The sequence below is a fragment of the Teleopsis dalmanni genome, chromosome 2, assembly GCF_002237135.1.
Source record: "Teleopsis dalmanni isolate 2A chromosome 2, ASM223713v2, whole genome shotgun sequence".
Taxonomy (NCBI): Eukaryota; Metazoa; Arthropoda; class Insecta; order Diptera; family Diopsidae; genus Teleopsis; species Teleopsis dalmanni.
In genome coordinates this window covers 132,980,299-133,007,681 of record NC_051847.1, presented here as the reverse complement: position 1 = coordinate 133,007,681, position 27,383 = coordinate 132,980,299, and the positions used below count along the sequence as shown (strand labels likewise).

Below are 27,383 nucleotides of genomic sequence, written 5' to 3'. Positions count from 1 at the left end.
TCACATAGTAATAAAATCAAAAGTGTAATATTGAACATATAAATTCATTTACATATATTAACAAACAAAAAAATGTCTACCTACTTAGGAGTTTTTCAAAAAGTTTTTTAGTGTTGACTTCTTATTTTTCCGTCTAGTTATGTAAATGGTACCCTCTACTTCAATGAGTCTGTAAACCATAGATCGTAATATTGCAACAACCAAACTTTACTAGGGAAAAGTATCCACAATCTTGTTATCATCTTTTGCCAAATTTTTACCTTATTGATAGTGAAGCCCACATCTCAATGGATAATCTGACGGTTTTTAAATCTATTTTTACTGTTTACTGCTTTCCAAATTAACATTGCATTATATACCGGTATAAAAAGTATGCGCATTTATTACAAAAAACATAAAAATTTTTGACCAAATATTATAAATCGAGGGCAGTAAAACTAAGCCAACGCTTGATCTAATCCTCCACACAATTTTCATAATTTGATTGAGATATGGATCAATGTGTTCAGTATATTTTCTTTTTTGGATTCCTTTGAAATGGATATTTGAACAATATTTAATTTTCTTAATCTCACATGTTCGCACTAGATCAAGAAGAATTTTGCTACTGTACGTCCAATTAAGCAAGGTTTCTAAAATAATACTCTGTTTATTTTAATGTGGTTTCAGTAAAATGTTTAATTAAAACAATTTAAAGAAACGAAAAAAAAGAAAAAATAAAGAAAAAAAATTAAACAATTAAAGAAACAATTATATTATTAACAGAAACAACGGGTCTATAGGAACAACTCATGTGGATTGCTTTTTTTATGTCATCGGCACAATTTAATCGAAACCAAATTATTAAACATAAAAACTTAACATATTGTCAGCTCAAACTGAAAATGTGGTAAGTCCATTTCTTCAAATTTTATAGAACACCTAAAAAATTTAATAATTTTTTTGTGATATATTTTGTAGTCCCAAGTGCAGCTTTTGTGATTTTAATTTTTTGATTATGTATTATATTATTTCCCTTACTGGTCTTCCTTTACTGGTCTTGCGTTTGCGAATTGGATCCTTTTCAGTCTAAGCCGATAATAGTCATTTGTCACTTTCTAATAAAGTACTTTAAGTTTAGAAATAGGCAGTGTACTAAGTTGTGTCAATTCTTCCAGCTGGATGTGAAATTGAATATCGCCTAATGTCCTTTTCCTATTTTGTTTACTTGGCTTCTTAAATATAAAATCAAATTCAATAAAATGATAAAAATGGGTCCAAATGAGGCCTAATGGAAAATTAGAAAAATATTTTAAATGTGAAATCGTTAATAATCTAATAAGGACTACCATATATTCTATATAAGATGGATTAATAATATATGCAATGAAGAAAATTGAATCATATTTTAAAATAATGTTTTCTTGAAGTACAGTGCGTGACAAAGAAGAGTTATCATTCTAACACCTTCACAATAGGTTAAAAAGTCTATTGTTTAGGATACTAGAAGATATTGTATAACAGAAATTATTACTTTCCAGATAATTTAAGTATTAATAAAGATAAATACAGTCAAACTTTCATAACTCAAACTTCTATAACTCAAATTTTCTATAACTCGAACTAAATAGAGTACAGCAGGGTACTTCGAGTCATGGAAGTTTGACTGTAGATGTAAGTACGTATATAACATACTGACTCTCATTACATTAAGTTTAAGGAAGTCAATTTGTGTAGCGAATTCATCAGATAATAATAATATAATAATAATAATATCTTTTGATCAATTTAGTAAAATTAAGAGCATTAACTAAGTTAAATACAAAATATTCGATTAAAAAAAATTACAAAATTGATTTTTCCAATATCCTTTTGAAGTCAATTTAACTCAAATAATACTTGTTTTTAGAAATTTGAATATATTTTTATTTTTTCAATTTGAATTTAAATTTTTTATTACATATACATATAATTTATAATTTTTTTTTAATTTCTATTTTATATTTTGTTTTTATGTTTTGTTAAAATTTCGCTTATTTTATTTTATTGTTTTTTTTTTTGCATTTTTTTGCAACTTTTTATTTAATTATTATTTATTATTATTATTATTTATATTATATAAAAAAAGACAAAATGGTGAAAGCTTTGAAAACGAGGAAACTGGTCAGATTGGGAAAAATTGGTAAGTTAAGAATTAAATCCAATTCAATTCTCTTAGATTTATTTTATATATAAAAATAATGAGAGTTCACCAAGTTAAGATCAAAACCCTATCCTTGAATTACATAAATCCAAGGAATATAGTATTAAAACAGTAAATAATCGCTAAATATGTAAGGCAGACAGGTATTTGATCATCAAGCACTACAACCGGCCAACCATTCTCAAGTCTACGTATTTGGATTGCAATCCAAAAAATTGAAATCCATTAAATCTATAAAGCAGCTTATTGCATCATTTGATAAGTTTCCGGTTTAGTTAAGAAAGTCAATTTAAACTTATATATTTAACAACATACTCTCCTTCAATAGGGGTATATTCTTTCTAACGCTTCTTTAACTTCACGATACCCTTTTTATATAACGATTTCTCTTTAAACTCTAGATAGGTCTTAAACTTGCAAGTTACTTCTCTTTTAAGCTAAATTGTTTTTGTCTGTAGCACCCTTTTTATGTCTGTCTAAAGTAAGTAGTTGTTGGGAATTAGATCTGCAGAGTACAATGGGTTGTTGATACACTATCTACTGATATCTTTAAGGTACCAGCGATCTCACGATAATTCATGTTACTGTCCTTCAAAACTATTTTCTATATTTTTGATATTTTCGAGAATAGCCGGCGGGTTGTGGTGAGTACTCAGCATCATCAATGTTTGTACGACTACGTCTAAATTCAATAAATCAGTCAATAACAGTTGATTTCTTTAGTGCAAAGTTTTCATAACATTATATTTTTAAGCAGTAGTTAATTAACACATCAACACATTCTTTCTATCCATAGTTTTCAAAATCACAAAAATGCAGTCACCAAAACTACTGTAATCCGTCAACTAATTATAGGAATATCATGAAATTTTGTTATGTATCGTTTGAACGATTCTATTTTATACAAATTGCTTTGTCAATAATATGACCATATATGAATCCGATCGACCATACATATATGGCTGTGATGTGATATAAAGTTTATTAGAAAAACAATAAAAGTAAGCTAAACATTAAATCTACATATAAATGTATATAAATGTAGTTTAAAATATAATGAATCAACGATATATATTGTTTCTCTTTATATCTAACAATAGAATTTTTGTAAGAACTCGCCAACAAGTTTAATTTTCTAGCTTTCGTTTTTGTTCAGAATAAACAATGTTAATCCTGCCTACGTCATTAACTGAGGGAAGGTTTCTTTGATTAGTAGAACGGATATAACTATATCTTTTAATTGCTAAAATATGTCTTCATTTATATAGATTTCGATTATGTTATAAATCCAACTAGTACTGGAAAGGTTGTTTTCGGGTCAACCACTGAGCGCGGCATTGATAATATTAAGAACATGTCTGCATTTATGCGTGCACACACACAAGGCAGTTTTGACTTTCCAGGACCAGGTGCCTATACCCCACCAATTGTGAAACGTGTGGTTCGTTTTTTTTTTGAATTTATTTTTTCATTTACTTTAGCATTTTTTCATTTACTTTAGAAATCATTTATTTACTTTAGCTTTTCAATCACCGTCTGCGACATTCTAAAATCTTAGCAGAATATAAACAAGAACGTGAATCGAAACGTCCAGAAGCTGGTGATTACAATATTGACATAAGGCAGCCCATTAAAAGGAATGTCATTACTCCTTGTAGAGAACCTAGAAATAGGGTTCTTTCTGTTACTCCAGGGTAATTGATTGTAGTATTTTTTTCCGTAAAATAAAGCGTTTATTTATTCAATATTTATTTTTAGAGTTGGGACTTATAATACTACTAGTACAATAGAAAAATTAAAGTTACACTCGGCTTTTGGGAGCGAACACACGATAGTTCCTGTTTATAGGATTATATGTACACCAGTTAATAAAGCACAGTGTTTTAAATGCTTTGAAACACCTCAGGGTGATTATTTTCGCGACTTTGTTAGTAAATTAGACTTATGTTATCCATGTATGAAAGATTGGCGAAAAATGGCTGCAAACTACAAGATGAATTATTACATTCGATTGAAAGAATATAAAAAGATGGAAAAATTTGAACCAGCTCGATATTGCGATATTTATCACACACACGCCAAGGGGGCTACAGTTTCCGTTACTACAATGACTCAAAAGCAATTGAAAAAGCGGCAACAGATTGAGAACTATTTATTTCCTTATGTGAAATATTAAAGATTTTGAACAATTTTTACGTATATATTTTTGATATATTCATTTAATTTTGTCTATATTTTAAATGAAATTAAATGAATATAACAAAAATATATACAAATTGATTTTATTTAACATGATAGCAATTTGTGAAATAGCTTAAATTTAATCAAAACGTTTAAATTTTTGTAATATAAAGTGTCGAAAAGTAACCTTAGTAAATGTATGCTAATGTAGGTGAATGCAAAAAAATGTATATCCTTTATATTTACTTCAAAATATTGAATTTAGCCATAAAAAAGCAAAGGATTAAAATTATTTTCGTTCAAAGTTACGTAGTAATTAAAGAAAATATTACCCCAACAAAACCCTCAAAAATCAAAAACTCAATTTATTTAAAAGCAACTCATAAAAAATTAATTTCATACAAAAACAAATAGTTTACAATAAAGTCTTTAATTTGAAGTAATTCCATCCGTATACGCATTCCGTATTCCATACGGAAGGGACTTAAAATTTCAACAATGTGTCCTTATTCTGTACGGTTATTTTACATCATATCTCCAAATAGTCTTAATATTTAAAATTCGTTAGTGTAACCTTTACAGATCATCCAATGTGAAAGAATGCGGTTTCTTTTTATTTTAAGTCACATCAATTTACAGTTACGCCATCCTAGGATTTTTGTTTAATTGTAGAACAATCCGTTCTTATCCTATGTGGGTATTTTACATCATATCTCTTTACAATCTTAATATTTAAAATTCATTAGTCTGACTTTGACTGATCATTCAATGCTCTGATATTTTTTAACATTTTCAAAATGAACTGAAAAGCTTATATAACTGTCCACCTAACTTAATACAATCTTGTATATCGAAATAAATAATATAAACAAAACTCGACCTTTTCTCGCTATACTAATCACAACACTTTCAATCCTGAATTAAAGTAGTTTTAAAATCATCGTTCTATTTTGAATTAGAATAAAATTTTTCTAATATAATTCCAATAACAAACCTCAGCAATTTTAATGTATCTATAGTACATATAGAAAGTGTTGTTAATTGAATAAAATAGAAATGTCTAAAATGCTGATTCGATTTCAACGAAATTTAATTATAGTTGAACAGTACCTTGATAGCCTTATAAAAGTTGAAACCCACTATATTCTTTTACCTATTTTTAACTATGAATCATAGTTAAAAGATGACCGACACAGATTTGATCTTTGTAAATAAAAACAGAAATTAGAACTCGCAATAAAAAAACATAATTAAAAACATTTGTTTGCGTCTCATATCAAAGTTTCTGTCCAATTTTATGGTTGTCTTTTAGATGCTTTTCAATATTATCTAGCGAAAACCTTTTGAATGTCATTATCTTTTATTTCTTATACAGGTAATGAAAGCTGTTTCATACTAGTTATGAAAAGTTCACTATCTTACACATTTCAATCATATTATACACTTTAATACCCATTTTCAAAATATTCAAAATATTAGGGACTTCTGTGAAAATATGTATATTCTTTTAATGTATATGTCAAAAATAAATGTAGTTAGAATCTTTCGCTGAATCCAATAATATATATATATTTGTAATTCCATCTAAGTCCAAGTTTAAAGTCACTTTATTTACATAAATGTTTAATAAATCTGTGGTATAAAGGCTTTAGTTAGGTAAAAAATAATTTTATTGTTAACCCATGGGTTAACTGGTGTTTATCTGAACAATATGTTGAAGGGAATCATTTTGTAAATTCTCAAAGTATTCACCCCATTTTTCAAACTCCTTGCTGGAAAATGTACTTTGCGGGGTTTATGATATATGTAAGTGGGATTGTGTTGATTTGTGAAATTGAGAGGATATTAACATTTCCTAAATTAGTAGAGCACATAATAATGATTCTTAGAATTAGAATTAAATTTATTTTGTTGCAAAAAATTTGTGCTAGCTGTTATTTGCTAGTCTTACCAACCTTCAAACATAATCTTTTTGAAGTAATTGCTTTAACATTATGACTTTTTAGTGTAAAAATGACCCTTTAGACTTTTTCGTTAATATTTCTGTTGTCAATGATCACAGTTTTCAAAGATATTTTATTCAAAATTTAATTTCTGTTATAACTAAGACTTATTAAAAGAGCCTTGTACCAGTGATATATTTTGAGGAGATCAAGGTAATAGATTCTTTCTTGACCTTTCTTGATCACTATATAATGTGATACAGTTTATGGTTTTTTTAGGTTTAGAAACATAACAGAAGTTTATCATTTTTAAATAAGAACCATGGAATTGAGGTTTATTTTCTGAGTATATACATATGGGTATATATATATGTTTACCAATAAGATTTTTACTGTTATTATAATTAGTTTAGTCAGTTACAAGGGACAATTTTGACAAAAAATGTGTTCTAAAATGTCCTTCACTTGGAATAACTCTCCAACTGTTATTATTAGTTTAGTGAACTGTAAAAGAACTTTCATTAATATTTTCGAGTATTAACTCGAACATTCTTATTATTACGATTTTATTCTTGCCGTTACCTTCTAAACGTTATTACAATTATTATAATTAGTTCAAAGAACTATAATAGTATAAGCCATCTTAGCATAAGCCTTTAACTATTATTTTAATTCATTCAGTAAACTCTAAAATACTTTCACAAAAAATATATTCGAATGCTAACCCCCTGGACACAACCCTGGCTATACATATGTATACCCTGGACACAACCCTGATCTTATATATGTTAGAGCTAATATATTTTTTGTCACTTAAACTGATGGTTTGATATTCAATGAAGTTTCAGATTAAACATTTTTACAAGCCTACAAGTTTTCATTTTAAAAAGTCATTTCATTTAAACTTTTTCTCACCGATTTAAGATTTTATCTGCACTTCAATAGCTAATCATCCTGCATCTTTGGGAAAAAGTAAAGGTCAATTTGTTGGCATTATAATTAAATTATAACAAATCGCCCCATTTGCCAAATAAATAATAGAATTGAAGCAGATGGTATTTGTAAAGTGAAAGGATAATAAACTGAAGCACAACAAGCATAAACCAATGCAATTGAGATAAAAGCGCGGCATGACAACAAACGGACGGGATAATAGAGAATGACAACGATTCATGATCTATTCTGGTTGCATTATTGTCCTGGGCTAATTCAATTTTTATTACAAACAACACCGCTGTTAACGGCATGGACACTTACTGAGTATAATAACGGAAATGAAACAGTTGGATTGGTTTAAAAGGATCTATAAGGCAAACAGGACAACACAAAAAGCATATAACAACAACAGCAACAACAACAACAACAACAACAAATATAACAGCAGTATTACACACCCGCAATGAAGCGCGTGTTTTGAAGGCAAAAAATTGTTCCAATCTCACAAAGCAACCAAAAAGATAATAGCAACAACATCAGCAACAGCAACATATCAATAACAGCATAAAAGGCGTGGGTTAAAGGCAAACAAACTCAAGCAACAAAGGCTTGTGTGGATATGGGCGAGTGCAGTAGTGTGAATGAGATGGCAGTATGCGCACAAATCGTTGGATGCTCTGAACCAATTCAAATGAAGGCAACATTGCCATTCATGCCGAATGTTGCACGCCAACACTCGAATGTGAATGTAGAATTAAATAATTGCTCAGTTTGTGGCATGTGCGATATCCTGTTGGCAATTGTAACAAGGTGTAAAATTTTTATTATAACCGGAAATTTACAAAAATTTGTTTGTTTTTATTTAAAATGAAATCACTTTTTTTCATATAAAATTACGTTAGGATATGTGCCTTTGTGGGATTTGAAGGCAGGAAGTAGGATATTTTCACCGAGTGTGAAAATTAAATTGTGCAATTTGGTGTTTTATGGTTTATTGGTAGAATGATTTTACTTTATTTAAAGCTGGGGACATATGTATATTATGATATAGATATTTTATTTGTATATTTGAATCTCTCCTTTATTTATGTATTTTGTTATAATTTAATATCTCTTTCAGTAAGTTAATGGGAACACTTTTGTTAATGTGTTATTTTTTGCTCATATGTCACAATTGAAGAAACTTTTTATATTAAATTTGTTTTTAACATCCACTATTAAGATAGTGACTATTTTATTGAACAGAAACTATTTAAACTATTTAATATATATCATTCTAGTACGTTTAGAGGGGAACATTGGGCCATTTCTATTTCTGACCATCAATATTTTAAATTGTATTTATTAATAAATTGTAGATATTTAATAATAAATATTAAATTTGATTTTAACGTCAATATGACAGTAGTGACTATTTTTACTTTAACCGAAACTGTGGTATTAAATAGAAAGGTTTCAAACAGTAGTAAATTACAACAACAAAAATTATTTTTATATTTTAATTAATTGAATCAGTGGTTTAGGAATGATTTCTTGTATTTAATTATTCGTAAATAATTTTTTAAGACAGTAAGTACTAATTATTGAACTCGTAAACTGCCAAATTTGAAGCTCAAAGCCAATGTTCGTTAGAAATTTTCTATTTTACTAATAATCTCAATTAAAAGATTAAATAAATTCGTCTAATATTTATTTGTACATTAGTTGTGTATTATTTTTAGAGCATTAGAAAAACATTTTGTAAAAGTTTTCCTAATAAAACAATCAAAAGATAAAAACTTTCCTAGAAATAGTGTAAAAAGGGTATAAAAGTTACTCATTTGTAATGCAGTGAAAATACTTAACACCTACACGAACACCTTATTCCAAAACACCTCGATTGGGCAAATAGATGTAAAGGAGTCCGTATGTAAATTTATATAGTAAGTGAGCAGATAATATTTGAACTGCTGTATAAATGCCAAATCTCTTAGAAATTCATTTCACTGATTTGGTTTTATAATATACATTTCCGAATTTGATGCTAAGCATTAGTATTAATTTAAGACAGTTCCTCCGAATAACTTAATTAGTGGTACTACATTATCATTACAATGGGATACAATAATTTTAAATCAATTAAGGTTGGTCCATTTAGTAGAAGTATAAAGGTGATTACGGTTAAAGTTACGCCCATAAAATACTCAATTAATTAATTAATTAAATTAATATTTTACTTTCCTTCAATATATAGTTGCATTTTCCAACCGTGTGCTGTACTCCAAGAGACAGTAGAGGTACTAAATAACTCTCACTTTCTCCCACGGAGCAAACTATATCCAAAGGGAAAATTCGTTGGTACCTGGTCAGTTCCGGCAATTCCATTGGTGTCGTTTATTGTCGTATTATATTTAAAATTTATATTAAGACCACGGTGGTGTTAAACCTTAGTGCCAGAAAATGACGTTAAAGAACTATGGACTTTTTTTTGAATGACATAAATTAAACTAAAATGAGTTAAATGAAAAATTAGGACTAATATCAAGATATGTACAGCTCGTACGTTCTACATTTAGATGTTAGCAAAATTAAAATCTCATTATAATTATGTAAAATATAAAAAAACTATGGGCGAAATATAGCTGACGAAATATATACTGTTATTACTATTTTCTGTGACGAATTCGCAGCCAGTCAATTAAACCGTCACAGTTAATTGACCGAAGAAACATCATCCATAGTGAATTTTTTATAGTATTATTGGTGCATTTAAATGATGAAGTAAGAAAACCATGAAGAAGAAAAAAGGACTTACCTATCCAGCTAATGTGTAGTGTAATATAATAATTGAATTTCAATTACAAGGTTCACATATATAGAAACGTTGTTTTAGAGAAAGTGACTTAAATTAAATGTAGAACTATACTCGGAAAAAGGCCCTTTAAACTATAATAAAATTATGATAAAACTATAATTACATCAATATTATAGAGATTCTGTTCCGTTCAAAGAAATCTTCTTAAATATAATTTAATGCAGAGTAAGTAAAATTGGCTGAAATTGCATATTATTTATAAAATGTCATTTTTCAAAACTTTTTTCGAGTTGACATATTTATTGCCCAGCGTGATCTAATATTTGCAATTCCGCAGTTCTTCACTGTACTGTGTCATCTTTATTCTTGTCATTTATTATATTTCCTCTGCATTATTGTAAAATTAATGTAACATTTTCTTGTAATTTGTCACAATGGGGTTGCGTAGAATTTTATATTATAACTTATAATATATTGCGAACTTAAGTTTTTGTAGTATAAAGTTTACTAATTAAAATAGCTATTAGATATTTGAAATATTTTTTACTACTCGAAATTTATTGATTAGCTGTCTTATTTTAGAAAAATAAATATTTTTTAATTCATAATTAGAAAAACTATATAAAACGATGTTTTGCAAACATTTTGAGTAAACAGATATGAGGATAATAAGTAAAATGATGGTAAAATTAGTGGTATATTTTTCGGTACTAAGCATTTTTATCACTGTAAATTTAATTTGGATAAAAATTTGGACAACTTATATAGTACCCATATATTTAAAATGGTTATAATAGCAATTTGGATTATAATAAGCTCTCTATCTTGATAGTTAGGCAATCACTTTGGCATTAATAACAATTAAAAATAAAAATATAATTAATTAAATCAATTATTCTACAGTTGGTTTATGATTTCGTTCTAATATAAAAACAGCAAGCAAAATTGTTAATAAAAACTTTCATAGCAAAAGTAACAAGAAACTCTAGAAAAATTTGCGAACAAAAATGTCAAGTACGGCTTTGGATCAGTTGGTTAAGGAGCGCTGATTCTGAGCTTCACATTTGGCAGGACCCGAGTTCGATTCTTGGCACTTGCAGTCTCAAAAAATAATTATTTACGAATAATTAAATATAAGAATTATTTGCAAGAACACTAATGATGGATATTTGGCAATACTCGAAATAGCTGTATTGTCAGCCAAAAGTTCAATTAATTAAAATAATATAAAAAATAAAAGTTTTGTTGTTGTAGTTCACTACTGTTTGAAAAACCTCTTTATTAAAAGGATCTAATAATATGAGTATTTAATTCAAATAAAACAATCTTCAATTAAATGCTATCAGCTGATATATGTTTATTAAAGCTACCAACTTTTTAACTAAAGTATGAGATTGAAGCGTAGTATAATGAAATATAATTTGCCAATAAATAAACACATACTTTTTGTTTAATAAAATGTAAGACTAGTACACGACAGCAGTTCCTTGGTGAAGCAGAGCCGACTAAACTTTGTTTTGTACTGAAGGGAAAGTTTAGTCGCTAATCATGTGTCAGCATTACAGGCGACATGATAACTTCCCTATAAATTGGGTGCCATTTTTCCACTTTCTATTTATATTTATAAAGACACATCCTACAAAAAGAAATATTTAAAATCTTATTTTTAATGACTTCTGATCAGATTTTATAAAATTTAAATTTAGAAAAGATAATAAAAATATATACCGCCAATTATGAAGTTAGAAAATAAAATCTAAATCAATTAAATGAGGATTCACAAACAAATATACAAATGGATCAGAACCTAAGAATAGTGATGCTACGTTCACTAGTTTACTACTGGAGTTCATAAGATGTGTGAAATGTTCAATAAATGACTTAATAAGTTTAGTCAATCAGCTAAAGTTAAATTATTTTAAACATGATTTTTAATGGAAATTAAGTCAAAAGTATTGTACTGAACATGGCTAACATAATTGCAATCAAAATCAAGTTTTTAAAAGGTTAATGAAGTTTTTTTTTACTTTTAAGGAATTGAGGAATTGCATTAATGCACAATTCTGTATATATATATATGTATATATTACTGGGCAGATTATATGATTGTATGATTCATATAATTATAATTAATTATATTATTTTATATATTTATATAAATATATATATAAAAATAATACCTATGTATATATAAAATTGAAGAAATTTCAAATCTAATATTTTTTGTTAATCCTTCGCAAATTCCAACAAAAGGTAAAGGATCTTCAAAATCAAGTCAACTATATGAAAGCCACTTCAATAATTTAATTGAAAAAAGCACAATGTACATATATATATATATTGATGTATATATTTTTTTCATAATATATGAATAATGAGTTTTGGATTGTTTATGCACAATGAGTTTTTTTTTTAATAGAAACAGTTTCAAAGTGGCACTTCAGACCATCTCTTTTTTTTGATGTTTCTGGAACAGAACTCAATTTTGATAACATTCAATATACAATACGTATATATAATGTACACAAATACAAAACTATTATATAAACTGTTATATAAAAAGTAAAAGCAAAAAAAAAAACACGAAAACAACAATGCAACATATTACATTGTATTGTTTGTTGAGTTTGTTGAATGCCACGCCAAGTACAAAGGATAAAGGTTTAAGGGTGCTGCTTGAAGTACTCAAAAACGCATTTTATATACGCTCCAGGTGAATTTTCCGTTGATTTTAAAAACGAATATACTTGTAAATGTATATCTTGACATTATGAATATATACAGAACTGGATGAACAAATAAATGTTAGCATTTGTATGTAATTACAACGAAATGCTTTTGAATGTCGCCATTGGGGGTTTGACATTGGTATTTTTATATTCGGTTTGGTTATGGTTATTAAATAATTTTTTTTTTTAGATTAATACTTAATGGAACTATTTTTGCTTTTATGTAGTATAAAATAAGCATTTACTTGCGTATATAATTTTGCACACAATGTACTTAGTGTTGATTGGTGCCAGAAAATTGGCGCGAAGAAACGTGTCCTTCAGCTGTAATATGTCACACATATGTCAAAATTATTTTGCCAAGTTTTTAAATTCAGTTATATTTTTCAATTTTGCTTATTGAATTATTTAATTTTAACTGACATCCTTTTCGAAGAGGTGGAATACTATATCCGCTTTGCACCCAGCAGAGTTAAATATTATTCGAATTACATTGAGTTTGATTTAATTATAGAAGTTAAGTGGAGAATTTATTAGGTTTAGGTAAAATTAGAACTCATTCAGATATAAAAATTACTTTGTTGAACTCGATTCATTTGCTATTTTAAATATATAAAATACATATTAAGAGTATACAGAAGCTAATATTTGTAACTTTATTTGGATTATTTATTCATTAGTCATTATTTTTATTTAGTCATTATTTGGATTTATCAAGTTGAAATGAAAACTACAAATCATCATGCTATATATTCTGTTAAAAACGGGGTTCAAAATATGAAATAAATTATTTTTTATTAAATTACTAATATTTACTCTCTTAATAAGCTCCATTTGATATAACACACTTGCGCCAGCAATATTTGTTTTAAATTTTTAATTGAGTAAAATTGGAAAACCGTGAATAGCGATTTTAGTTTTGGGATCAAAAGGAGGCATACGAGTATATACAATATTTGATGACAATAATGGTTGATCGATTGTATTCATTGTGAAATTGATCTCATATTTAATTCATTATATGCGATAGAATACTATCATGGTGTAATATTTTATTTTGATCTTTCAAAATTATAACGAATTTGTTGAATAATATTCGATATTGATAGCCTGTTTTTTTTGAAATGACATTTCATTGTATATGTGTGAGCCTTCCAGACGTTTTGAACATCTATAAAACCCATAGCTTCAAACAAATATCATCTAAGAGACATCTTATAGTATTTGTCCCGTTTGAAATAATTATCATGATTTGCTGGTACATAACTGACAATAGAACAACTACAACTCGACTGTTACTTGTTTTCGTTGAGAGTGTGACATTTATCCATATAAACATGATCTTTTACTTAACTACACATAACAAAGTTCAGATGTGACAAATCATATAATATTGCTCATAAACTCAGATTACTAAAATATGATGTTAAACTTCTATAAAATTTTTCACTCAACGAACTCAAAACTTTACGATTTGTTCGGGTTGTAATTTTATTCTCTTGAAACCACATATCTTTCATATCCATATCTTTCATATCCATACCTTTCATTTCTCGTCAAAAAAAGATAAGAGTCATGTGATTGTAAATAATGTGCGATAGTAATTTTTAGTGACTGCGATAATCTTTCATTTGGATTTTCGTGAAGCGGAAATTAACCTCATCACTGAAGAAAATTCAATGGGAAAAATTGTTGTACAAATACTGTGGTTCAAGCACTCATAAAGCCTATTTTTTACGCATTGCATGGTAATCCGAATACAGTTATTATGCAGTGTTAACTGAAATTTTTAAGGATATGAATGTAAATTCATTAACAAATGTAAATATGAGTCCTGTTATGTATAAATTTGGATCTTCTTTGGTAGTTTTACTAACAGCACCAATAGTTTCGATAAAGTGTACACCTTAGCATATGTGTTACAAATCTAATTTCTTCAAACTTCAAAATTCAATAAAGCGTTATAGTACATTAAAATACAAGATTATATATCAACCATTATGCTTGATGCATAAAATATATCTATAACACTATAGAATCATAATTTTTGTATTAAGTTTCTATAACTTTAGCACTTTTAGTGGTTGTGAAACGATTTATATTTTACAATGCCAAATCTTAAACTAAACATGATATTTTGGATTAAAAGATTTGTTTGGCATATATCACAGAAATAGCGCTGCCAAATCAGAACTACAAAATGAACCTTTTATATCCGAATCTAATTGGTAAATTTAACACTAAACATATGATACTTTGTGTTAAAAGTTCCATTTACCATAAGTCACTGAAGCGATCCTGCCAAATTAGAACCATCAAACAAATAAGCTTTCATATCTGCAATTATTTGACTTAATTGGCAAAACTTAAACTAAACTTAAGGCTCAGTTAATCGGTACGAACCGTAAGAGCTTAAGCCAAAGCGAAATACACATGTGTGGTTTGTTGTACATATCTCTTTGGCTTATGTTCGCTTAAGTTGTTACGGTATGTACTGACGAACTGAGTCTTTATGAAACCTTGAATTAAAATTCTATTTGACATACGTCACAGAAACAGTGCTGCCAAATCGGAGCCACAGAATGGATAGCCTTTTATATAAGCAGCTATTAGATTGTAATTAATCTGTTTTATGTTGGTACACATAAGTTTAGTTATTGTGAAAATATTTAGTATTATCGAAAGTTTTGGAGTATGTAAGCTTTAGTTATTAAGAGCATAATTATTATGTTAAAAAAAAATAATTTCTTTTATTCATTTTCATATCAAAATTTTGTAATTTCATATATAAATAAACTAATAAGGTTTCCCAATACGTTTTGGGAAATACATATTAATAATAAAAAGAAATCAATTGTTTTTTGTATTCATTTTTTATGCTTGGATTTTTATGTTTTTTTCATTTTGTATTATCGTCCTGAAATTTTGACATTTATATTTATATCAACAAATCTTGGAACAATTTTGAGTTATAGGCCATAAACACGCATATATAATTTTTTCCCAAAGCAATTTTCGAGCAATTCACTTATACACATGCCAATACTTTTACGGGTTTCAATATATTTTAGTTTGATATTTTTTTTTTTGGTTCACATTTTTTATGGATTTCACTTTACTCATATATAAAAAAAAATAATAATAAATATAGCACATTGAAGAATGTCAAAAACCCAACGTTAAGTAAATATTAGCGAAAGGAAACATTTTGCTGCAGCAGTTTTGTCTTAATAAGAAAAGGAAACTGCTGCACGACCAATTCAATAAATAAAGTCCAAGTTAGTAAGGACGATGCGTGTGAGTTGTGGTTCGACCATTTGAATTTATTTATTTGTTTTAATACATATAGATTTTTTTTCTTTCATATGAAAAATTGCTCAAAGAAATGATAAATAACATCTCATATGAGCACATTAAAGTCTACAGCTTTGAAATGACCAACCATAAAAAAATGTGGCCCGCAGCAGCTTTTTAAGGGGACTTGTTTGTTTAGCACTTAAGTTTACAACCTATTTTTTCGTCTTCCAAATCTTTTTGGATTTTTTTCTTACTTTCCAATGTGCCTTCCTTATTGTTTTCCCTTAAATCACACTTGTACACATTTACATTTGTTTCAGTTTTGGTGTTACGATGCTCTGAGCTGGTTAGTTTTTACTGGGAATAACATGTGCAACAACTTCCATAACATTACCAACAGCAACAACAACAACAGCAAAAATAACATCAACAACATTCACAAGCATCAGCAACATCAGCAGCTCCAACAAGACTAACAGCAGCAAAAACATCAGCAGCAACATCCAGCCACATTGTATATATGTGCTATGCTGTGTTAGACTTCGGTTTTGCAGAGTACAAGTATTGTTGGATTTATTGATGAGTTTTAGCCGAAGGGCGCCATTGGGGGCTGGTCCAAGATCGCGCCATGAAATTATTAAAATGTGACAGTTGAACGATTAAACGTAATCATTTTAAATGGAAGTTTTCAATTTTCATTGATTTATGCTTATATGCCTGGCTTTTGCTTCACTGTGTTGCTCTTTAGTGCGTACTTAACATTTTTGAGATTTCATTGCCGTCTTCTCTGGGTATTTTGACGATTAATTAATGGCTAAACTAGGAAAATTTGTACAAATATCATTTGAAAAATAGTTCGTTACATTTTTAGAGACTTAAGTCTTGTAAAATTTTTAAACAGACTGCATTTTAATGAACACAAAGTAACTCGTATCTTTGGCTTAAGAGAAAATCTTGATCTGATTATGTTGGATTATGACTGTCACATTAAGTTATTAATTTTAAAACTGAATTGCATGTGGTAGGTATTTGAAATCGCTACAAAGAGTTAAAGTTTGTAAAATGTTTATTTATATAAGCATATATAGACGAAATATAATACAGTTATTAACAAACAAATTTTTGACAAATACTTATCAGCCATCTTCAGCAGCCTATGTCTATAAGTGGATAACCTCATTTCATCTTAATAGATGGATAGAGTTGAGCACTTGTAGACAGACCAAACTCATGGTACCAAAACCGTGGGCCAGAGAAGCGATAAAGGTGCTTAGCTATTCGCGGAGCACCCTAAGCTGGCTGACCTCACTAATTACTGGACATGACAACTTCAAGTATCACCTCAAAAAGATAACTCTTGCTGAGGAAGACACTTGCAGACTATGTCTAGAAGAAAAGGAGACAGCGGTGCATATATTGTGCCAATTTGGGTTGGTGACGACTTGGCAGCAAACTTCAAGCTAAATGAGCTGCTTGCATTAACAAAAGATGTAGTTATGCGAACGGAAGCCACTCCAGCTTTAACTCAATAACAACATCCGAGAATCGAAGGACGAAAAAGGACCCAAGTCGTTTCGTGGTCTGCTTCGACTAATCCTTGACTTCAGTGGGGCCACTTGTTCGACAGTGCGCTGTCCCAATGTCCCACCATATAAATATATATATATATCTTCCAATAAGGGTAAGAAATCTCTGGCGTACATGTAAATAAAGTCAATCTTAAAACTGAAATAAATAATTTTTCTACAATTTTTTAAGCATAAGCTCTTTATAGAAAATTTGAATCCAATAAGCCCTTAATTTGATAAAAATTAAAGACATATTGTTTAATGCTGTAGAATAATATTATGCAGAATTTTGGTGGATTTTATTTTGCAAGATAGTAAAGATAGAGATAATTAAGCATACCATAATTGAATACGAAATTGAATCTATATGCTTTTTATAGAAAATTTGAATCCATTAAGCCCTTAATTTGACAAAAAATTAAAGACATTGTTTAATGCTGTAGAATAATATTATGCAGAATTTTGGTGGAATTTATTTTGCAAGATAGTAAAGATAGAGATAATAAAGCATACCATAATTGAATACGAAATTGAATCTATATGCTTTTTATAGAAAATTTGAATCCATTAAGCCCTTAATTTAACAAAAAATTAAAAGACATTGTTTAATGCTGTAGAATAATATTATGCAGAATTTTGGTGGATTCTATTTTGCAAAATAGTAAAGATAGAGATAATTAAGCATACCATAATTGAATACGAACAAGGTTAACCATGTAATTATGGATAAAGAATTGTATAGAAGCATCACTCTATTAATTTACTGTATACTTTTTTCCTACAATAGCAAACTACACAACAGGAGTGTACTTAAATTTAATGACTTTATTTAACTCTGATTATAATTGCTAATAATTACTTTCACAACATATTAGAAACTCAAACATTCAAGCAGTTAAATTATGTTAAAATCCAATAACATTAAAATCCTTGGCTTATGTGCTCAGCTTTGACATCTATGACTTACAAATTATTTGGAATCTAAACTCATTAACTTTAATATTCCATAGCCAATCATACAATAACTTTATTGATGTATATTTTTTTTAAGAATTGATTTTATTCGAAAGGACATTTTATGCAACAAATTTGCACCCTCAATTATCCTTGAAATTGACCTATGTTCGATTCGTATTGGTACTAAAGGACGTAGATTCAAATGCATAACGAAACCAATTCGAAAGAAATCAATCGAATTTAAACATGCCGGAACCATGACAGCGGGGATGCCAATAAACTAAAATGAAAATAAAAATACAACAAATTTAAAATGTGAGATGTGAACTCTAAAGGACACGTCAGTACCAAAAAGAAAAAAACCTGAAACAAATAACAAAAAACGAGAAAGGAAAATGTTTATCAACGTAACAATACGAACAAGCATTTTGTCACCTTTCATAAACGCTGTCGGCGTTATCACTCCATTGCTTGGGTGTTGTGCTGCCGGTGTAACCTTAGTCCGAGAGGACATTCGCAATTCATGTCAAAGTTCCTAGCACGAGCTATAAATATCAACAGCGCAAAATGTCCTTTTCTCCTCATTTTGGCTAATAGCATCAACTTCATCTTATGGAAATGAATCGAAATAAATTTGTAAATGAGTTTCAAAATACGACAGAATCTATGTCTTGCGGCACGAGCATACCTCAAGCACTAAAGATGGAATATGATAAAACAGCAGAGCAAATGTAAAGGTCCTTTTACAAGTTCTTCATATTCACTGCGAGCAATTTACCTTTGAAACAGTTGGAAGTCCGTTTTTCATTTAAAATCTACAAATTTCGACTCAACTGCATGTTTATGGCAACTTTGTAGGTGGTGCTCAAATTAGTGGGTTAACATAGTTTTACCTAATTTAGTAAAATTAAATAGTTTCGGTATTATTTTGTACCACGAAATTCAGAGAATATTTTGTGGTATTTCTTGGTTATTGCTGGCACTGTTGGTTTTCAGTTGGTTGGTGATGTTTATGAATGTTGTCATCTTCCAGCTGCATTTGAAGACATTTATTCGATATTATTTAAGATTTATTATTAACTGAAGACAAGAAGAATGCAGCTTTAATTATTGGAAATATTTTAATTGCCTTTGTTAAATTCATTGCAGGCAATTTGTTATTAGATTTCATTGTATCCATCACATTTGTGAGAAAGAATTAAAGAGTTGACGCCTCAGATGTGGTTCCAATTGCAAGCTGCAAATATTGTCTAGTTCCTTGTAAGTAAAGTGTCATAAAATGGAATAGGTGCTTTCAACATGAGTATATTAGATAAATATCTTGGACAATAAAACACATAAGGGAAAATAATTTAAAAGAATGGTTTTATTAAAAAAGACAAAAGATGTGTGTTTTATTATTATATGTTACGTTCCAATAAACCATTCCATACTTTTAAATTATTAGATTATAGTTGATACTTATATGTACCCTAATATAGAGTTCTTAAAATAGTATAAAAATATATGTTGAATTCATATGAGAAGTTATTGAACTATTTTTAAAAAACCGTTTAGTGCATTTAAAATGAAATCTGGGAATAAGTATATATCTTAAGGAAAGTTATATTAAAAAGATTATATTGGATTGCTTACATAATTAAAGCAGATCTTATTTATTCAATTGATTTTGAAAACTATATATACAAATATTTATATTTTATAGGAATATTTTATTGACCGGTTACTATATCATGACTAAAAAAAAATAATCTAATTGCAATTCTTTTAGATAGACAGTGATAGATAGAAGTGATAAATTAAGTAATATAAAAAATATAGCCGTTTTTTGTCAATAGATGGTATTGGTTCACATATATCTGGCAACATTAATACGATTTATCAATGAACACGTGTGTGAAAGGTTATATTATAGGCTAAGTTTTCTGAAAAATTGTGCAAATCTCGCTAGTGTAAAAAGTTTTATTGGTTTGAAAATAATTGATTTATCTTAAGAAATTTTCTATGTGATTCTATATGATAACAACAAAAATAGATGCAATTGTTGGAAAAAGATGTCAAAACATTAGTGCTGTAAAGGGAAAGAATGCTGTAAATTAATGCCGATTCTAGGAATAGTTTGCTTGATTTTGTTTCGGACATTTTGATGTCAAAGATGCACCTTAATATATCAGCTAGTCATTAAAAAATTTCGATGAAATTATGCACTTAGTGAAGAAAGGCCGACACGCGATCTGTAAGGAGCAGAGGCCTTAAACACTAACCACATGACAGTTTCCAGGCTATATAAACACGCTTGAGGGTTGACATGAACTGTTTTTAAAGATAATTATTACGGCCCATAAAAGAAGGATAAAATACCTGGATTGACGCCAAACAAGATTATGCTAAGTTATCTATTACAAACTGCTTCAGTCTAGTACAATTATACATTAAAGAAATGAGATGTATTGCGCGCTACAAAGCAAACTAGATATATAAGATATTAAAATATCATGTGACTGGTAATTGAAATAGCATAAAGATTTTAGAGTCTATATATCTTTTCATTAAGTTCACATTTTGTTCTATTTTCATGCTGCACTGATTTAACTGCTTATTTCTCATTTGGTTAATGATAAATAACAACTTGAACATCAAAAATCTTAGTAATATTAATGAAATATTAAACTTTTCGAAGATGCATGAAATTAAACAAAGTTTTTAATTATCCAAGAAATTATAAATTACCTTTGCTCAGTAGTTAAACCAACTTAATTGCTACTGCTTATTACGTTTCTTAAAAGGCATCGAGATTTCAAGCCATTATTTTCCAAATGAAAATAATTTATGAGCTTGTTTGTGGCATAAATTCATAGCTGTAGTTGTAAGCGCAATTTAAGAAAATTAAACTGCTTTAAAGGAATTTAATTACGACCAGCAACAAGAAAAGCGCAATTAACAATTAATTACGAGAGGCCGAAGCTTCTGTGCAGCAATAAACTCACAGCAAGCGGCGCCCCAAGTTGCATTTGCAGCGCAGTATTTTAATGCCTCAAATGATTGGTAAGCCATCGAACTTAGTGGCAAAGTTAAAAACATCAATTCTTAGAACTGAAAATTGCTTGCAGAATAAATAAAAGATAAAAGATAAAATAAAAGTATTAATATTTATTATATATATATTTTTGTGCTAAAAATTGCGAATAAATTGAAGTGCAAGGAAGCTTCGACTATATCTTATCCGAATACAACTAGTAATATTAAAAAAGGAAATAAATTCGATGTGGTAATAGGAGATATTAATATAATATATATAGAATTGGTTACAGTTCAAAAATCTAGTAATTATATTTAAACGACCATATACAATGAAAAAAACCATGCCTACTAGAGAAATGTTGGGAAAAAAATTTTTCTTTTGTTCTAATGTCATTAAGTGTACTTATTTTCATATAACACTATAGGATTACATGATGGATTTGTAAGAATACAATTTGAAAGAGTTTTTAGAATGCATTTCTTGATCAGTCAAATATATCAAATCAACTAATAAGGAAGATTATAACAATTATAAAATACAGTTATAAAAAGATTCCTAAAGAGTATTGTATTATGGTACGCTCAACGGGACATTTTCTTCTACTTGTTGCATTAGATAAAGTTATGTCATCTCATATTTACTCTATTGCGTTCATTACGAAACCCTTGGACCTATTGGACAGTTATAAAACTTTTGGATTTGTTTTAAAAAGTCTCTCGCTAAAACAACAAAATTGAAGATAAGTACATTTTGGCAATTTTCCTCAGATTATCTGAAAACGTCTTCTAAACTGCACGTATGCAAATTATGTATGAAGTTGGATAATTGCAGTTAATATGCTCAATTCGTTAAGATCATTAGTAAAGAACAGTAACATTTGAAAGCTTTATGTTGAAGGATTATCTTTACAAACTTTATCAAAGTTCATATGTGTCTTTTAAAATATAATGATATACATACTAAAATACATACATACTAAAACAACATACTAAACTCCTTGTCCTCTTTGTATAATTAAAGGTAGCTTTGATAGATATATATGGATCACTTAAAGTTTTCATCTATATTAAAGTTTTCTTATATTACTAGTTGTATTCTTAGTGGTATATTCATATTAGTCTCTAGATTTCTGGAAATAATATATTATTTTGATATGAACAAAATTTTTCAGTTCAAGGTCTTAAATTTATGTTCAGACAATTAAAGCAATAGATGTTTTCAAAGGTCACAGATGGAGGATATATGGTAATATCCCGTCACATTTGTGTGGTCAGCTCAAAAATTCACTTGCTAATTATTTTCACTTTTCTTATTTAAAATCATTGTACATAAGTTTTAAATTGAATTTCACAATTGCATATTCGGCGAAAGGTATAAATCAAAGGGAACAATCCGATCTTCCTTTGACAATAATATCTAAAGATATTAAAAATTATTTCATATTAATAAATTTTTTATATTACAGTACAACTAATATTAAGGAGAAATTTTGAAATTGAAAAGTTTGAAACTTGTCACCTTATCATCACCTTTTATCACCTTTTATTCCAAGTTATTTAACTTGGAATATGACAGAAGAGTTAAATTCCATATTTGTACAAAGAAGTAATAAAGCTCTTCATAATTACACTAATAACACTATAACTTTCCACATATTTATATGAAAAATAAAACTGCTTCCATAAATAATATGTATAATAAACTACAAAAAAATTACAAAACGTCTATTTTGCAGAAATAAGAAAATAAGCCCCGTAAATAGAGTACTTGGTACTACGCAAGTGGAAATAAGATGTATCCAAACATACGGTTTTTATAAATACCCATACATAAAATTATGCGAACTTCCAATCTTAAATAATTTTACGATTAATAGGTGTCTATTTACTTAATTCCTTTAATGAAAACTAAGTTCAGTGTAGAAAAGCTTGGCGACCCTTTCACAATCAATGTTGGTTACATAAAACTATTTCTCTTAGATCTTAAAAAATAATCAGAAATCAATTAAATAAAAATAATGAAATCGCAATTAGAAACCTATTCGAATTTGATATTTGTAACTGAAGGGCTCTCATCGATGGAAAATATTGTTATCAATAAACAATTCTTTGCTTTAGGGATAAAATCTAAGATTTGAAGATTATTGAATTTTAGAACAAAGTAAACAATGAACCAAGCAAAATATTTAAAAGCACCGAGTACCATTGAATGGGAATGTGCCTCGGATTCAATGAACAATAACAATTAAGAAATGAGGTGAAAAGATTGCGGCGATTATGTGCTTAGGGCTATGTTCTGCGTTAGGGTACGTCTTTTCAAATTTCAATTCTTTCTAAACTGACAGAGGGTTAGTAAAAAAATATTTATCGGTTTAAAGGCACATTTAAGTCAAAATGTCAAAAGCATTGCTTACACGCAAATAAACTGTGAGACGAATTGGAAGCAACAAACATCACGACGACGAAGAAGAAGAAGAATGAGAAGGCTGATGATGACAATTCTTGACTTTTAGACGTTGCTGACAAGGAATTGAAATTCGATATCATTTACGAATGTAGTGTTGAGTAACACCGGAAATGACACAATTGCCCGCAGCTATTAAAATGTATGTTAACGCGCAGGGGTTGCTCGCGGAAGTAAAGAAATCTTTAAGTAACATGCGCAAAATTGCTGAAATGGAACATTTAAAATGATGGGTGGATACCAAGTATAAACCAGATTAAACTAAGTTAATAAATGTACATTTATATGGCGAGAACGCTATGGTCCTTCAGAGAGGAAGCGCCTTTTAACATTTTATAAAGGTACAAAACACTATTATTAAACAAAAAACTATAGAGAAATGCGAAATCCATTATTGTTTAATATATAATTACGAATTGCTTTGCTATAGAATTCTTTCCAAGAGCAGTAGTCTTAGGGGTGTGCATTTGTGCTTTTAATATTTTCCAAAGGACATTTCTTAAGAACTTAAAATACAAATTTCTTCATCTTTGCTGATTTGTATTTATGTTATTTGGCGCGGGACATTTTCGAGTATGCAAAAGCATTGATTTGAAAATATTCTCACGCTCTTCGGTTGTGGGGGAATTTAGTCGTCCTGGTATATATAATTGGTGTACAAATTCTTACATATTATTAATAAGAATAAGCAAATGCTTTGCGCTCTTATCGAAATCTTTGCCTTTTTTTCGCGCTAAAAGCACTTCCAGCAACTTGAAAGGGGTTAATATTTTGTTAATAATTACTATACTCAATTGTATGTAGTTAACAAATATTTTCAACTCATTGGAAAATGCGCAATTAAATTGTAATTTTTATTGAAAAGTGTTCAAGTGGAAATGGTTAGGCTTTTTTTGTACCACATATTAATTCTTTACAAGATCGTTCACTGGCAAAAAATGCCGATCTCGATTTGGTCTCTTTAAGTTCAGTTCCAGACTTTTCTTAGAGATCATTTCCAGCTTGTGCACATGAAAGGCTTAGGAACTTTATATTTATGATAAAATTATGAGTGCTAAAACTTACCTTGTATTCAGGACTCTTAAACGTAGTAAATTGATAAATAGTTGAAGTACCTTTTGAGTGCTGAAAAAGACATAAAACAAAGGAAATATTTTACATTTGATGTACTTGTCACTTCTATTTAATCTAAAGTATCACTTGATTGTATAACTTTTATTATTAAAAGAGAATGAATATGAAAAATTAATAATTTTATTGTTTAAAGTGATATTACTGGAAAAGTCATATTTCACACCTGAATGCGTTAAAATAATTGAATATATATAGTTTTAAAATACATCTAAATATATTTTATTTATAAATTGTATATTCCCAATGCAAAAGACCGTATTGAAACTACAGTCAGTGCTGCCAACATCTGGCATTGCAATAACTTATATTCATCCCGACATTTCCTTAAGAAAATAACTTGAAAATAATTCATAGTAGTGTTGGAAGAGTTTGGAGTTATTATATATTTATAAAACAACTCATAAGAGAACCATAAATGTATGGATAGCAGCTAATTTCATGCATGGGTCAGTTAATTGGTCAGTTTTTGGTGCTTATGTTTAGTAAATTCCTTACAAACCAACTTATAAAAAAATGAAAACTTTTAAGAGGTTTCCATCTCTTCATCAAATATATTATCAATAATTTTATTTAAACAGTAAATCTACGTTAAAAAAGGTGTTCATAAATTTATTTATACCTAAATGTTCTTTTAGTGATAAGATGATCAGGATGTGGTTGAGCTGAGCTGCAAGTAAATTTAAATTGAGAATGGTTAATTAGAGTGGGTACCGCTTCCAAATCTTTGTACTTTTCTATGGATGGGTACTCATTTATGTTTCACTAAAGATGTTTATAATATAAAAATAATATAAAATATGCCGCCAGGTCACATTAACCTTTAATAGAAAGGTTTTATCAGTAATTACACTAAATATCATTCCATTACCTCAAGCAGGTAATTTCATCTATCTAGAAACTCACTTAGCAAATTAGCATGACGTAAGCATATATAAACAAATTCAAGTCAATTTGTTATGCTGAACTGGCCTCTCAACATCCAATCCTGATTAAACTTAGAACATAAAGCTCTCGTTTATAACAATATTTTAAAACCAATTAGTCTCCAACTGCATAGCAATAGGACAGCTTCAAACAGTGATATTCTGCAACGAGCTCAGTCAAATATAGTAAAAGTGATCTCAAGAAGTATAATGGTAGAGCAGAAATCAGCAAATTTGCAACTACTTTTAAATTTAAATCAGAATACACAAAAAATAGACAAAAATACATTGAGATACGTATTAAATGCGTACGCCAAATTTGATTCTACGACTAGACACTAGTGCCCAAAAAAAAATTATGCCGCCATCATATTGATGGAGAAAGTGATCTACCTATATGGGTTGCATTCAATAGTGTTTAATACATATTAAAGCCAATATGTCGAGGTCGAATACGAGAGGCATAATAACAATTTGGACGCGAATCGAGACATATTAAAGACACAATAAGAATAGTCATAACACAAACTTGTCCCTTCTACGTGTACTTTAAAGTCTTCCAACTCTAGAAATAGGATTTTTTCTATGTCTCGCTGGTATAAGAGATAGTGTAGTGGATATAAGGAATACATGTAAATGGAAAGGTTTTCTCGTTTAGTTACTTAGCAGATCATTTGGATTAATAACAGAAATACTACTCGTAACAGGTATCTTAGTTCTAATAGACCTGAACTTTAATTAATAACTGGTTTTCTGGGTTTCTGCGTTAATTGGGATAACTGGATTTTTGATAAGCATCAAACTGAATAATGTTAAAGTCTCAATTTATAGATATTGTTGATGGATAGCCTGAATTTATCTAGATCACCGCAAAACAATTTCGTCAGCGACTAGTACAAAAAGTTACTATGACTCTACTCGAATAATATAAATAAAAATCTTTTATATTTCATTTAGTTATAAGTTACTAACACATATTAATGTGAATTTTAAAAATCTGCAACTTCATGATTATTTCATCACTGTGTATACATATTTATTTAGTATGATATTTATTTAGAATTAAAATTGATAGTAACTCTTTTAAGCATTCAACTTTGTTATTCATAATTTTTTTCAGTTCCCTCATTTAATTCAATTTATTCAACATCATTTAATCTTCAATTGAGTTGCTCATTTTTGTTTCAATCAAAAGCAATTGTTCATTTTCAGTTTTGTTATTGAGATGACAAATTATATACTTTAAGCTCATTC

At 28.6% G+C, this 27,383-nt stretch overlaps 1 protein-coding gene across 1 annotated transcript; it reads left to right on the top strand.

Moving 5' to 3' along the window:
* Window positions 1-2,045: 2,045 nt before the first annotated feature.
* Window positions 2,046-4,392, top strand: LOC119675030. The gene is made up of 4 exons (XM_038086203.1): window positions 2,046-2,161; window positions 3,451-3,623; window positions 3,704-3,876; window positions 3,941-4,392. Exons 1-4 carry the CDS (start codon window positions 2,113-2,115, stop codon window positions 4,356-4,358), a joined length of 813 nt encoding a protein of 270 aa, XP_037942131.1. The 5' UTR covers window positions 2,046-2,112; the 3' UTR covers window positions 4,359-4,392.
* The last annotated feature ends 22,991 nt before the right edge of the window (window positions 4,393-27,383 follow it).